Source organism: Phodopus roborovskii, unplaced genomic scaffold (assembly GCF_943737965.1).
Source record: "Phodopus roborovskii unplaced genomic scaffold, PHOROB, whole genome shotgun sequence".
Taxonomy (NCBI): Eukaryota; Metazoa; Chordata; class Mammalia; order Rodentia; family Cricetidae; genus Phodopus; species Phodopus roborovskii.
This window is the reverse complement of record NW_026126517.1, coordinates 17,486,922-17,499,044: the sequence shown is the minus strand read 5'-3', so window position 1 is coordinate 17,499,044 and position 12,123 is coordinate 17,486,922. Positions and strand designations below refer to the sequence as shown.

Genomic DNA, 12,123 nt, shown 5'->3' with positions numbered 1-12,123 from the left:
TACACTATCTTGAAATGGACTTGATAATGGATTATAGTTACTGTATTATTAGTCAAAATTCTCCAGAAGAGCAGCTAGAATTGAATACATATTAAAATGGGTTTATTCAGTTAGCTTACATGATACATTTTCTGTACTGTTGAATGGTTGGCTTACACTGGAAGGATTCTGTAGATGCTCAGTTCATGAAATTGGAGGTCTCAGCAGTGCCAATCTGACTTTGTAGGGTTGGGAGATTAATTATTAAAGCGTTGCTGATCTTCAGTTTACATTGGAAGCCTGGAGAGACTAGTTCTAATATCAGCTAGGAACTGTAGTGTAGCATTTGCAGCAACAGAGTAGACAAGCTTTTTAGCAAGAGTGAAGACAAGCCAGCAAAAATCAATGCTTCTGTCCTTGTCTGTCTCTCCTTTCATCTCAATTACCATTAGAAGGCATTGTTCACATTAAGGGTGGATCTTTCTACTTCAAATAATTTGATCAAGAAAACCCTTCAGTGGTGTACTTGTCAGCTTGTCATTTAGTTTATTCCAGATTCAGTCAAGTTGACAACCAAGATTATCCATCATAATTACTATTCTCATCCTAATACATATTCAATCAATTTCCTTCATAAATAGAGTTTTCAAGACTCCATCCATTTAAACAAATTTCATTCACTCTTTTTATAACTTTACTGTATTGTAATAGTTTATTAACTGGTCATTCTATCACTTATTTTCTTTTGCTATAAAACATAGCATAACCAGTCACTTGCTTGGCTGAGGCTCTTCTAAAGAAAACCTGTATAATTAAAGTGATAAATTGCTGTGTGCATAAAGTCTTTAGCTTAGCAGTCAAGGCATGTTTATCTAAAGGCTATATCAGTCACTCATCCTGAAAGACTTTAAAATTCCTCCAACCATGTGGCAAATTACTTTGAGCAGAATCTTGTCACCTCATTATCTAGAAAAGTCTGTTGTGGCTGTTTTATAAGTAAATTACTTCATAAATGGAAATACCAAAACTTTGCCAATTATTTCATTTAGACCTCATAAAATCCCACATGGAAATTATTTTTAATTTTCTTCTTAACCAGAAGCTACAGGTATAAGAATTGTACAAAATTTTCTATCTATTGTCTAGAGATTTCAGAGTCTTGGATCTGGGTGGTTCAAATGACTCCAAATCCCGTGTTTGTTATTTCACCTTGTGAGTATGATCTTAGATATCATTACCTGGAATGGGAAATTATAAGATAATAACTTTTAAAGTGATATTGGGCAAGCCACAATTCTCATTGGAATTTTGTGTTAATCATGATAAAATTTAATCTCTTTTATTACACTAGATTATAGATGACAAAAATTTGGACCTTGTACTTTTGCTTTAAGAGTTAGTATTGATATACAGTCAATACAATTATTTTACAGAAATACTAAAACAAGCAAGAGTTTGAACAAAATTTACATATCACTGAACTTAAGTGTTGGAAATACTTGAAAAAGCCCCACCCCTAGTCTGCATTTTATTGATGAAGAGTTTGTTAAGGAGTTGCCGAGGAATACTAAAGAGAAGGGCATTCCGTTTTCTCCTTAAAATAGGACTGGCAGACCAAGGAGAAGGACATGTGGCCTAGTTGATACTCAGCGGGTTTTCTCCTTAAAATAGGACTTGAGTGGTGGTCTTCCTGACAGGCAAGGAACACAGCCACAGGCTCAGGTTGGGGGCCTAAGCTGCCTGCTGGAGATTCTCAGGATCCTCTACACACCAACCTTCTCAAAGCCTGCTTGACTTCCTTGTTCCTCAGTGTATAAATGAAAGGATTGAGCATTGGAGTGACTATTGTGTAGAAGACGGCGGGGGCTCCTGCCCCTGCACCAGTGGAGCTTGGCTGCAGGTAGATGCAGACAGGGGGCATATAGTATAGGAGCACGACCGTGAGATGTGCTGTGCAAGTGGAGAAGGCTCGCTGCCGTCCCTCTGCTGTGCGAATGCGGAGCACTGCAGCCACAATGAAAACATAGGAGATGATGATGAGGATGAGGCAGCCTGTGGCCACCACACCAATGTTTGCGAGCATGACAAGCTCGTTAATGGTGGTGTCTGCACAGGCCAGCTTCAGTACTGGAGGGATGTCACAGAAGAAGTAGGCAATATGGTGAGGACCACAATACAACAGGTGGAAAGTTAGAGAAGTGTGAATTGCAGAGTGAACAGCACCTGTGGCCCAAGTGCTCCCAGCCAGCCCTGCACACACCCGCTTGTTCATGGCCACTGGATAGTGCAGGGGTTGACAGATGGCCAGGTACCGGTCATAGGCCATGACTGTGTATAGAAAGCACTCAGTGCTGGCCAGGAAGTGGAAGCAATAAAGTTGTATAGCACAGCCCTGGAAGGAGATCACTTTCCCATCCAAACTCAGCAGGCCTGCTATGACCTTGGGAACTGTTACTGTAGACAGACATGCATCAAGGAAGGAGAGGTGGCCCAGGAAATGGTACATGGGGGAGCGGAGATGAGGGTCAGAGCCCACAGTCAGGAGAATGAGGAGATTGCCAGTTACAGTGATGCTGTAGATGAGAAGGAAGAGGAAGAAGAAGAGGCCAGGGTGCTCAGCTGTGTACATCAGACCCTCTAGGAAGAAGTGGCTCACCGTAGTCTGGTTGAGGAACTCCATCTTCACAGCCATCTTCTCATTCTCTATTCAATAAAGCTTCCTGCAACAGAATAAATGGCTGCCCCTTTTTCTCAAATGTCATTATTGTTTGGTGCATCCCACCTTGGCCTTTTCTCACAAGATAAAAAGATTATCAGGTTCAATTCAGCTTTCTTCTATACTTGTGTTTTCACATCACACATTTTTTGCAGAAAATGAAGTTTTGAAGGCATGACTTGTTAACTTTTGGGGTATATATTGGATTTTAAGGATTGCCTGAAAAAATTCAGTCCCTAAATTAATTATGTAAACACAGTACAAATCCTGCTGTCACTGAGAAAGTGATTTTGGCATGTACTCCAGAATGGTGATGCTTCTGACTCCTAATTTTCTCTGCTGTGCTTTGCATGCACCCAGCCACATACTTAATTGCTGTTTGCCATCTGGGATTAGCATCCATCTCTGGACTTGCCTAGAATCAGAGGGCTGTTACATCATCTAGGAACAAACACATCCTCCCACCCATTTCTCTTTGGAAATTTAGCTACCCACAACCCTCAAGAGTATGGCAATGAAGCCCTTGAGAACAGACTATGTAATATGCAAAGTATTTGTTGACTATAGATTATGTGTTTCTTCCCCTTTGGGGGGTTATTTTCCAATGTCTTTTTTGATGTTCCTTGTACTGGTTTAGAACTGAAATTTCAAAGTTCTCTTTGAAATAATCTTATATCATGACATAGTTTCCTCACTGACTTTTACCTACAATGTCTTCAGTTCCTACATATTTTCCCTAAGGTTCATCCTGGAGTTACATCTTATGTGCCACCTCTTCTAGTACTTCAATGATTTTAACGATTATGTATTGTGTGTCACAGCCTTCTGAAAACTCCTTAACTGTGACCCCTTACTCTTGATGTATTGTATTGTAACATTCAAAAGTGACTTTCCATTGTGATAAGAGTTATATTCTGCAATCCTTCCATCCAGGTGTGTTACTTGAAGTACCTTCTTCTCTGTTCCAATTTCTGTCTAACCCAATTATGGCATTTTTTTTCAAACATGAACAAAACACTTCCAATATACATCTTCCTTAATTTATTTTGCAGGGTTAATGTTAATCTTTATTTCCTCAAAGACACACTGATACACATTTTGCTTCTTACCGATTTAGAAATCCCTGAAATCTAATAAAAAATATGAATTCCCACAATGCTTTGCCTTGGGTAATTTGATACTTTGTGTTGGTGTCATGTTTCCTCAAGAGGAACACAGGGAAAGAATCTCATACATTCCCCAGTTTCCCCTTGACAGTTTAGAGATAGAAAGGTAGAAATAAGAAGGAACCATAGTTTTGGGATTTTTAAGGACTTCAGTTTGAAGTTCCCAGTTGACCATTTATCAGGTGAATGGCAGACTGTGATAATAGATATCTCTATTTTTTCCTTTTCTTAAATGTAATATATGGATATTTTCAGTAATTATTCACTGTTGCTATTCAATATTTAAGGTTAGTGAAGCATATAACATAGGAGCTTAAATTTTTTATATCCAATAAATGTATCAATGCATTGATAATTGTTCTGATATTTCTGACAAAATTCCATAAAACATCTGCTTGGCCAAGATCAGAAAATTAGTGATGTATTTTTTATGAGAGATCCCATACCAATGTTGCTAGTGTATCTTGTTTTAGTCATGCTTAATGTATTGAAAAGACATGTTTTGACCTTAATCTTCTCAAACTCTCCTACACCTCTTCAGATTTTATAAAGAAATACCCACTTAATTATTTAATTATTCATTTATATAATTAGTTCTATGTAACTTCAATAATATGCTATATTGTATATAGAATATATTACTTAATGAATGATGATTATTTTATAACTCAAAGTTTTCCAAGTCTCTGTTAGTTTATCATATGCAATTATTTACATTTCTGAGTTTCTTCATACTTGGTTATGTTCTGGCACAATGTTAGTTTGTTGTGTCCAAGGGAACTTTTATATTATTATTGCCACAACTCTAGTCTTTTCCCCCCTTCTTTATTTAAATTTGAACAAGGTTGTTCAATCCTAGTTCCCTCACCCTCCCATCCTCCCCTATCACAACCACCAAGCCCCAGCTCCTTCCCTTTCTGCTCCCTAAGGAGGGTGAGGCCTTCATATCATTTGGGGCAAGGCGTAGGCCCTCTCCCATGTGTCTAGGTTGAGAAAGTACCCCTCTATGTAGGATGGGCTCCCAAAGTCCATTCATATACTAGGGATAAATACTGATCCATTACTAGAGGCCCCATAGATTTCCCAGTTCTCCTAACCAACACCCACATTAAGGGAGTCTGGGTCAGTCCTATGATGATTTCCCAGCAATCAGACTGGGGTGCACAAGCTCCTCCCTTGTTCAAGTCAGTTGATTCTGTGGGTTTCTACAGCCTGGCCTTGACCCCTTTTCTCATTACTCCTTCTCTAACTGGATTCCAGGAGTTCAGATAGTGTTTAGCTGTGGGTGTCTGCTTCTGCTTTCATCAGCTACTAGATGAAGGCTCTATGATGGCATGTAAGGTAGTCATCAATCTCATTATCATGGAGCAGCATTTAAAGGTAGCCTCTCCACGATTGCTTAGATTGTTAGTTGGGTTCATCCTTGTAGATTTCCCTAGTGTCAGATTTTTCCTTAAATCTATAATGGCTCCCTCTATTATGATATCTCTTTTCTTGTTCTCCTCTATTCTTTCCACTTCTCAATCTTCCTGTTCCTTCATGTCTACCTCTCCCCTCTTCTTTCCCTCTTCTCTTTCTCCTAACTCCCTCAACCTCCCTTCATGATCCCAATTTGCTCGGGAGATCTTGTCCTTTTCCCCTTCTCTAGGGGACCATGTATGTCTCTCTTAGGGTCCTCCTTGTTTCCTAACTTTTCTGGCGATGTGAATTGTAGGATGGTAATCCTTTTCTCTATGTCTAAAATCCATATATGAGTGAGTACATACAATGTTTGTCTTTGTGATTGGGTTACCTCACTCAAGATGGTTTCTTCTAGTTCCATCTATTTTCCCGTGAATTTCAAGATTCCATTGTGTGTGTGTGTGTGTGTGTGTTTTCTTAGTAGTACTCTATTGTGTAAATATACCACATTTTTTTCCATCCATTCTTCAGTTGAAGGCATCTAGGTTGCTTCCAGGTTCTGGCTATTACAAATAATGCTTGTATGAACATAGTTGAACAGATGTCCTTGTTGTATGAATGGACATCTTTTGGGTATATTCCCAAGAGTAGAATTACTGGATCTTGAGGTAGACTAATTCCCATTTTCCTGAGGAACCACCATACTGATGTCCAAAGTGGCTGTATGAGTTTGCACCCACCAGCAGTGGAGGAGTGTGCTCTTTTCTCCACATCCTCTCCAGCATAAACGGTCTTTGATTTTTAGCTATTCTGACAGGAGTAAGATGGTATCTCAGAGTTGTTTTGATTTGCATTTCCCTGATGGCTAAGGATGTTGAGCAGTTTTTTGAGTATCCTTCAGACATTTTAGATTTGTCTATAGATAATTTTTTATTTAGTTCTGTAACTCACTTTTAAATTGGATTATTTGGTGTTTTGGTAGCTAGCATCTTGAATTCTTTGTATATTTTGGATATCAACCCTTTTTTAGATGTGGGGTTGGTGAATATCTTTTCCCATTCTGTGGGCTGCCATTTTGCCTTGTTGACTGTGTCCTTTTCCTTACAGAAGCTTCTCAGTTTCAGGAGGTCCCATTTATTAATTGTCAATCTCAATGTCTGTACTACTGGTGTTATGTTCAGGAAGCCATCTGCTGTACAAATTTGCTCAAGGGTACCTTCCCCTTCCTCTTCTATGAGGTTCAGTATGGCTAGGTTTATGTTGATATCTTTGATCCTTTCGCACTTAAGTTTTGTGCATGGTGATAGATATGCATCTATCCACAGTCTTTTACACACAAGTATCCAGTTATGCCAGCACCATTTGTTTTTTTTTTTAATCTAATAATCTTAGTAATGTTGTGTTTATTGTAATTTTAACATTTGGGGGGACTAGCTTTGAGACAGGGTTTCTCTGTTGCTTTGGAGACTGTCCTTGAACTCAATCTATAGACCAGGCTGGTCTTGAACCCACAGAGATTCACCTGTCTCTGCCTCTTGAGTGCTGGGATCACAGGTTTGAGTCACCACCTCCAGGCATAGTTCAAAGTTAATAGAAGATTCATCCATTTACAATCCCATGGTCAGCACCATTTGTTAAAGGTGCTTTCTTCACAACTCTAGTCTTAACACTTCAAATAGGCTTCCAATGGGAAACACCATCACAAGCCAAAGGTTGAAATGATGCACTCTACTTGCTATAATACAATACATAGGATTGTATCCCCAGATCTTTTCTTTGTGGAAATAGGAAATTCATGTATGAATATCAACCCATTGGCATATCATTATCTGTTCGGTTTTTAATTTATTTTATATAACAAAGTCCAATTAAATGAAAACAAACATTTATACCCAATATTTGGAATTTGGGCATTGTTCTTTCCAAACTACTTCCTGCTGGTAAGAGGTGCTGTCATGGGGGATTCGAAGAAGATTCAGAAATCCTGGCTGTAGTCTGTAAGGCTGCTTTGTCCAGCTGTTTTGAATGTAGGATCACCTCGTACTCTGTTTCAGGCGGTCTGGCGTGATCAAACCACATTAGTCTGGAAGGAATCCACATCTTTTCATTTTCTGTGGTAACAAAAATAGAAATCCTTTTCTCCAGTAACTTGTCCTTCCACTTAAATTTTGTAGTCAAAGCATTTTTTTTAATTTAACTTATTATTTTACATGTTGATCCCAGTTCCCTCTCCCTCCCTCCCTCCTTCCCTCTCTCCTTCCCTCCCTTCATCCTTCCCTCCCTTTTACCCTCTCTGCCCTCTCACATGCACTCTAGCCACCCTCCCCTCCCATCCCCCACCCCAATTCCATATGGAGGGGAATGCCATCCAGTTGGGGTAATGTACATCTGACAGGTCATGTGAAGTAGGAACTAGGGCTTCTCTCCTGTCTCTAGACTAAGGCAGTTATCCCTCCATGGCGGATGTGTTCGCAAAGTCCTTTTGTGCACCAGGGATACATCCTGGCTCCACTATCTGAGGTCTCTTAGACTGCTCAGTCCTTCTGGCTGAGACCTATATTCAGGGGGCCTGAGTCAGTCCCATGCTGGCTTTCCAGCTATCAGTCTGGTGGCCCGTTAGCTCCTCCTTGTTCAGGTAAGCTGTATCTATGTGTTTCTGCCGACTGGTCTTGTCCTCTCCATCTGCATCTGGGTTCTAGTTCGACTCAGTGTTTATGTATGGGTGTTTGATCCTGTTTCCAACAGGCATTAGTTGAGGGCTCCATGGAGAAGTTAGTTGTTGATCTCACTCTCCAGGAAGGGCATTTATGATAGCCTTTCCACGGAAGCTCAAATTGTTAGTTGGGAGCAGTCTTGTAGTTCTCTAGACCTTTCTTTGTGTTCAATTTTATCTTCAAACCAATATTGGCTCCCTTTTTTTATGTTCTCTCTCTCTCTCTCTCTCCCTCTTTCCTGTCTTATATTCCTAACCATGCTCAATCTTCCTGGTCGCACATGTTTTCCTTTCCTCCCCCTCGTTTTCTCCTACTTCTCTCCATTTGCTGCCCCCCTCCCACTTCACATGAGCTCTGGGGGACTTGTCCCTTCCCAGTTCTATGAGGGACTTTATATGAATCTCTTAGAAAACACCTTGTATCCTAGTTCCTCTGGTGGTGTGAATTATAGGCTGGTGATCCTTTGATCTAGGTCTAAAATCCATATATGAGTGAGTACATATTGTGTTCCTCTTTTTGTGACTGGGTTACCTCATTCAGGATGGTTTCTTCAAGTGCCATCCTCTTGCCTGTGAATTTCAAGATACCATTATTTTTTTCTGCAGAGTAGTATTCCATTGTGTAGATGTGCCACATCTTCATTAACCATTCTTCAATTGAAGGGCATCTAGGTTGCTTCCAGGTTCTTGCTATTATAAATAGTGCTGCTATGAACATAGTTGAACAGATGTCTTTGTTGCATGGATGTGAATCCTTTGGGTATATGTCTAAGAGGGGTATTGCCGGGTCCTGTGGTAAACTAATTCCCATTTTCCTGAGGAACCGCCATACTGATCTACAAAATGGCTATATGAGTTTGGACTCCCACCAGCAGTGGAGGAGTGTTCCACTTTCTCCACATTCTCTCCAACATAAGTCATCATTGGTGTTTCTAATTTTAGCCATTCTGGCAGGGGTAAGATGGTATCTCATAGTTGTTTTGATTTGCATTTTCCTGATAGCTAAGGATGTGGAGCATTTTCTTAAGTGTCTTTTAGCCTTTTTTATTTCCTCCATTGAGAATTCTTTCTTCAGTTCTGTACCCCCTTTTTAAAATAGGGTTATTTGGTGTTTTGTTGACTAGTTTCTTGAGTTCTTTGTATATTTTGGAGATCAGCCCTTTGTTGGATATAGGATTGGTGAAAATCTTTTCCCAGTCTGTGGGCTGCCGTTTGATCCTGTCCACTGTGTCCTTTGCTTTAAAGAAGCTTCTAAGTTTGAAGAGGTCCCATTTATTAATTTTTTCTCTCAGTGTCTGTGCCCCTGGAGTTATGTTCAAGAAGCGGTCTCCTTTACCAATTTGTTCACGGGTACCTCCTACTTTCTCTTCTAAGAAGTTCAATGTGGCTGGATTGATGTTGAGGTCTTTGATCCATTTGGACTTGAGTTTTGTGCATGGCGACAGACATGGGTCTATCTGCAGTCTTCTACACAACCTCATCCAATTGTGCCAGCACCATTTGTTGAAGATGCTGTCCTTGCCCCATTGTATAATTTTAGCAGCTTTGTTGAAAATCAGGTGTTCATAGGTACGTGGGTTAATATCAGGATTTTTCGATTCGATTCCATTGGTCTACCTGTCTATTTTTATGCCAATACCAGGCTGTTTTCAGAACTATAGCTCTGTAGTAGAGCTTAAAGTCAGGGATGGTGATGCCTCCTGAAGTTCTTTTATTGTATAGTGTTGTTTTGGCTATCCTGGGTCTTTTGTTTTTCCATATAAAGTTGATTATTATCCTTTCAATATCAGTGAAGAATTGTGGTGGGATTTTAATGGGGATTGCATTGAATCTGTAGATTGCTTTTGGCAAGAATGCCATTTTTACTCTATTTATCCTACCTATCCAAGAGCATGGGGGATCTTTCCATTTTCTGGTATCTTCTTTAATTTCTTTCTTTAGAGTCACAAAGTTCTTATTATATAGGTCTTTTACTTGTTTGGTAAGCATTACACCAAGATACTTTATGTTGCTTGTGGCTATTGTAAAGGGTGATGTTTCTCTGATTTCTTTCTCTGTCTCTTTGTTGTCTGAAAAAAGTAGGGCTACTGATTTTTTTTTAGTTTATCTTGTATCCTGCTAGTTTGCTGAAGGTGTTTATCAGCTGTAGGAGTTCCCTGGTAGAGTTTATTGGGTCGCTTATGTAAACTATCATATCATCTGCAAATAGAGACAGTTTGACTTCTTCCTTTCCGATTTGGATCCCCTTGATCTCCTTTTGTTTTCTTATAGCATTAGCTAGAACTTCTAGTATGATATTTAAGAAATATGGAGAGGGAGGACAGCCTTGTCTTGTTCCTGATTTTAGAGGAATTGGCTTAAGTTTCTCTCCATTCAGTTTGATGTTGGCAGTTGGTTTGCTGTATATTGCTCTTATTATGTGTAGGTATGTTCCTGTTATCCCTGACCTCTCCAAGACCTTTATCATGAAAGGGTGTTGAATTTTGTCAAAGGTTTTTTCAGCATCTAGGGAGAAAATCATAATGTTTTTCTTTTTCAGTTTGTTTACGTGGTGGATCATGTTGATAGATTTTCATGTGTTAAATCATCCCGGCAATCCAGGTATGAAGACTACTTGGTCATGGTGGATGATTTCTCTGATGTATTCTTGAATTCGGTTTGCCAGTATTTTATTGAGTATTTTCGCATCAATGTTCATCAGGGATATTGGTCTGTAGTTTTCTTTCTTAGTTGTGTCTTTGTGAGGCTTGGGTACCAAGGTTATTGTGGCCTCATAAAAAGAGTTTGGCAACGAACCTTCTCTTTCTATCTTGTGGAACAGTTTGAGGAGTTGTGGTATTAGTTCTTCCTTGAATGTCTGGTAGAATTCTGCATTGAATCCATCTGGTCCTGGACTTTTTTTTGCTTGGAAGGCTTTCCATGACTGCTGCTATTTCATTGCGGGTTATAGGTCTTTTTAAGTTGTTTTTCTGTTCTTGATTTAATTTTGTTAAGTGATAGTTATCCAGAAATTTGTCCATTTCCTTTGAATTTTCAATTTTTGTAGAATACAGATTTTCAAAGTATGACCTGAAAATTGTCTGGATTTCCTCTGTGTCTGTTGTTATGTTCCCCTTTTCGTTTCTGATTTTGTTAATTTGCATGTTCTCTCTGTGCTTTTTTGTTAATTTGGATAAAGGTTTGTCTATCTTGTTGATCTTCTCAAAAAACAACTCTTTGTTACATTGATTTTTTTGTATTGTTTTCCTGGTTTCTATTTTGTTGATTTCAGCCCTCAAGTTGATTATTTCCTGGTGTCTACTCCTGCAGGGTGAATTTGCTTCTCTATGTTCTAAGGCTTTCAGCTGCACTGTTAATTCTCTTATGTGACTATCCTCTGTTTTCTTCATATGGGCACTTAGTGCAATGAACTTCCCTTGTAGCACTGCTTTCAAGGTGTCCCATAAGTTCGGGTATGTTGTATCCTCATTCTCGTTGAATATTAGAAAGTCTTTAATTTCTTTCTTTATTTCTTCTTTGACCCAGAAGTGGTGCAATTGCACATTGTTAAGTTTCCATGAGTTTGTAGGTTTTCTGCTATTTGTGTTGTTGTTGAATTCCAATTTTAAAGCATGGTGGTCCGATAAGATACAGGGGACTATTCCTATTCTCTTGTATCTGTTGAGGTTTGTTATGCCACCTAATATGTGGTTGATTTTAGAGAAGGTTCCATGTGGAGCAGAGAAGAAGATATATTCTTTTGTCTTTGGGTGGAATGTTCTATAGATGTCTATTAAACCCAGTTGAGACATACCTTCTGTTAGTTCTTTTGTTTCTTTGTTGAGTTTCTGATTTGTGGTCATGTCTAGTGTTGAGAGTGGTGTATTGAAGTCTCCCACTATAAGTGTGTGAGGTTTTATATGAGCTTTGAGTTTTAGTAGTGTTTCTTTTACGAATGTGGGTGACATTATATTAGGGGCATAGATGTTCAGAACAGAGACTTTGTGTTGATGGATTTCTCCTGTGATGAATATGAAATGACCGTCTTCATCTCTTTTGACTAATTTTGGTTTGAAGTCTAATTTGTTAGATATTAGGATAGCTATGCCTGTTTGCTTCTTATTTCCATTTGATTGGAAATTCTTTTCCCAACCCTTTACCCTGAGGTA

General features: G+C 39.1%; 1 protein-coding gene across 1 annotated transcript; it reads right to left on the bottom strand.

The window, feature by feature from the left end:
* Positions 1-1,732: 1,732 nt before the first annotated feature.
* Positions 1,733-2,671, bottom strand: LOC127231392 (olfactory receptor 10S1). The gene has a single exon (XM_051196921.1). The coding sequence runs from the start codon at positions 2,669-2,671 to the stop codon at positions 1,733-1,735; it is 939 nt and encodes a 312-aa protein (XP_051052878.1).
* Positions 2,672-12,123: the final 9,452 nt, after the last annotated feature.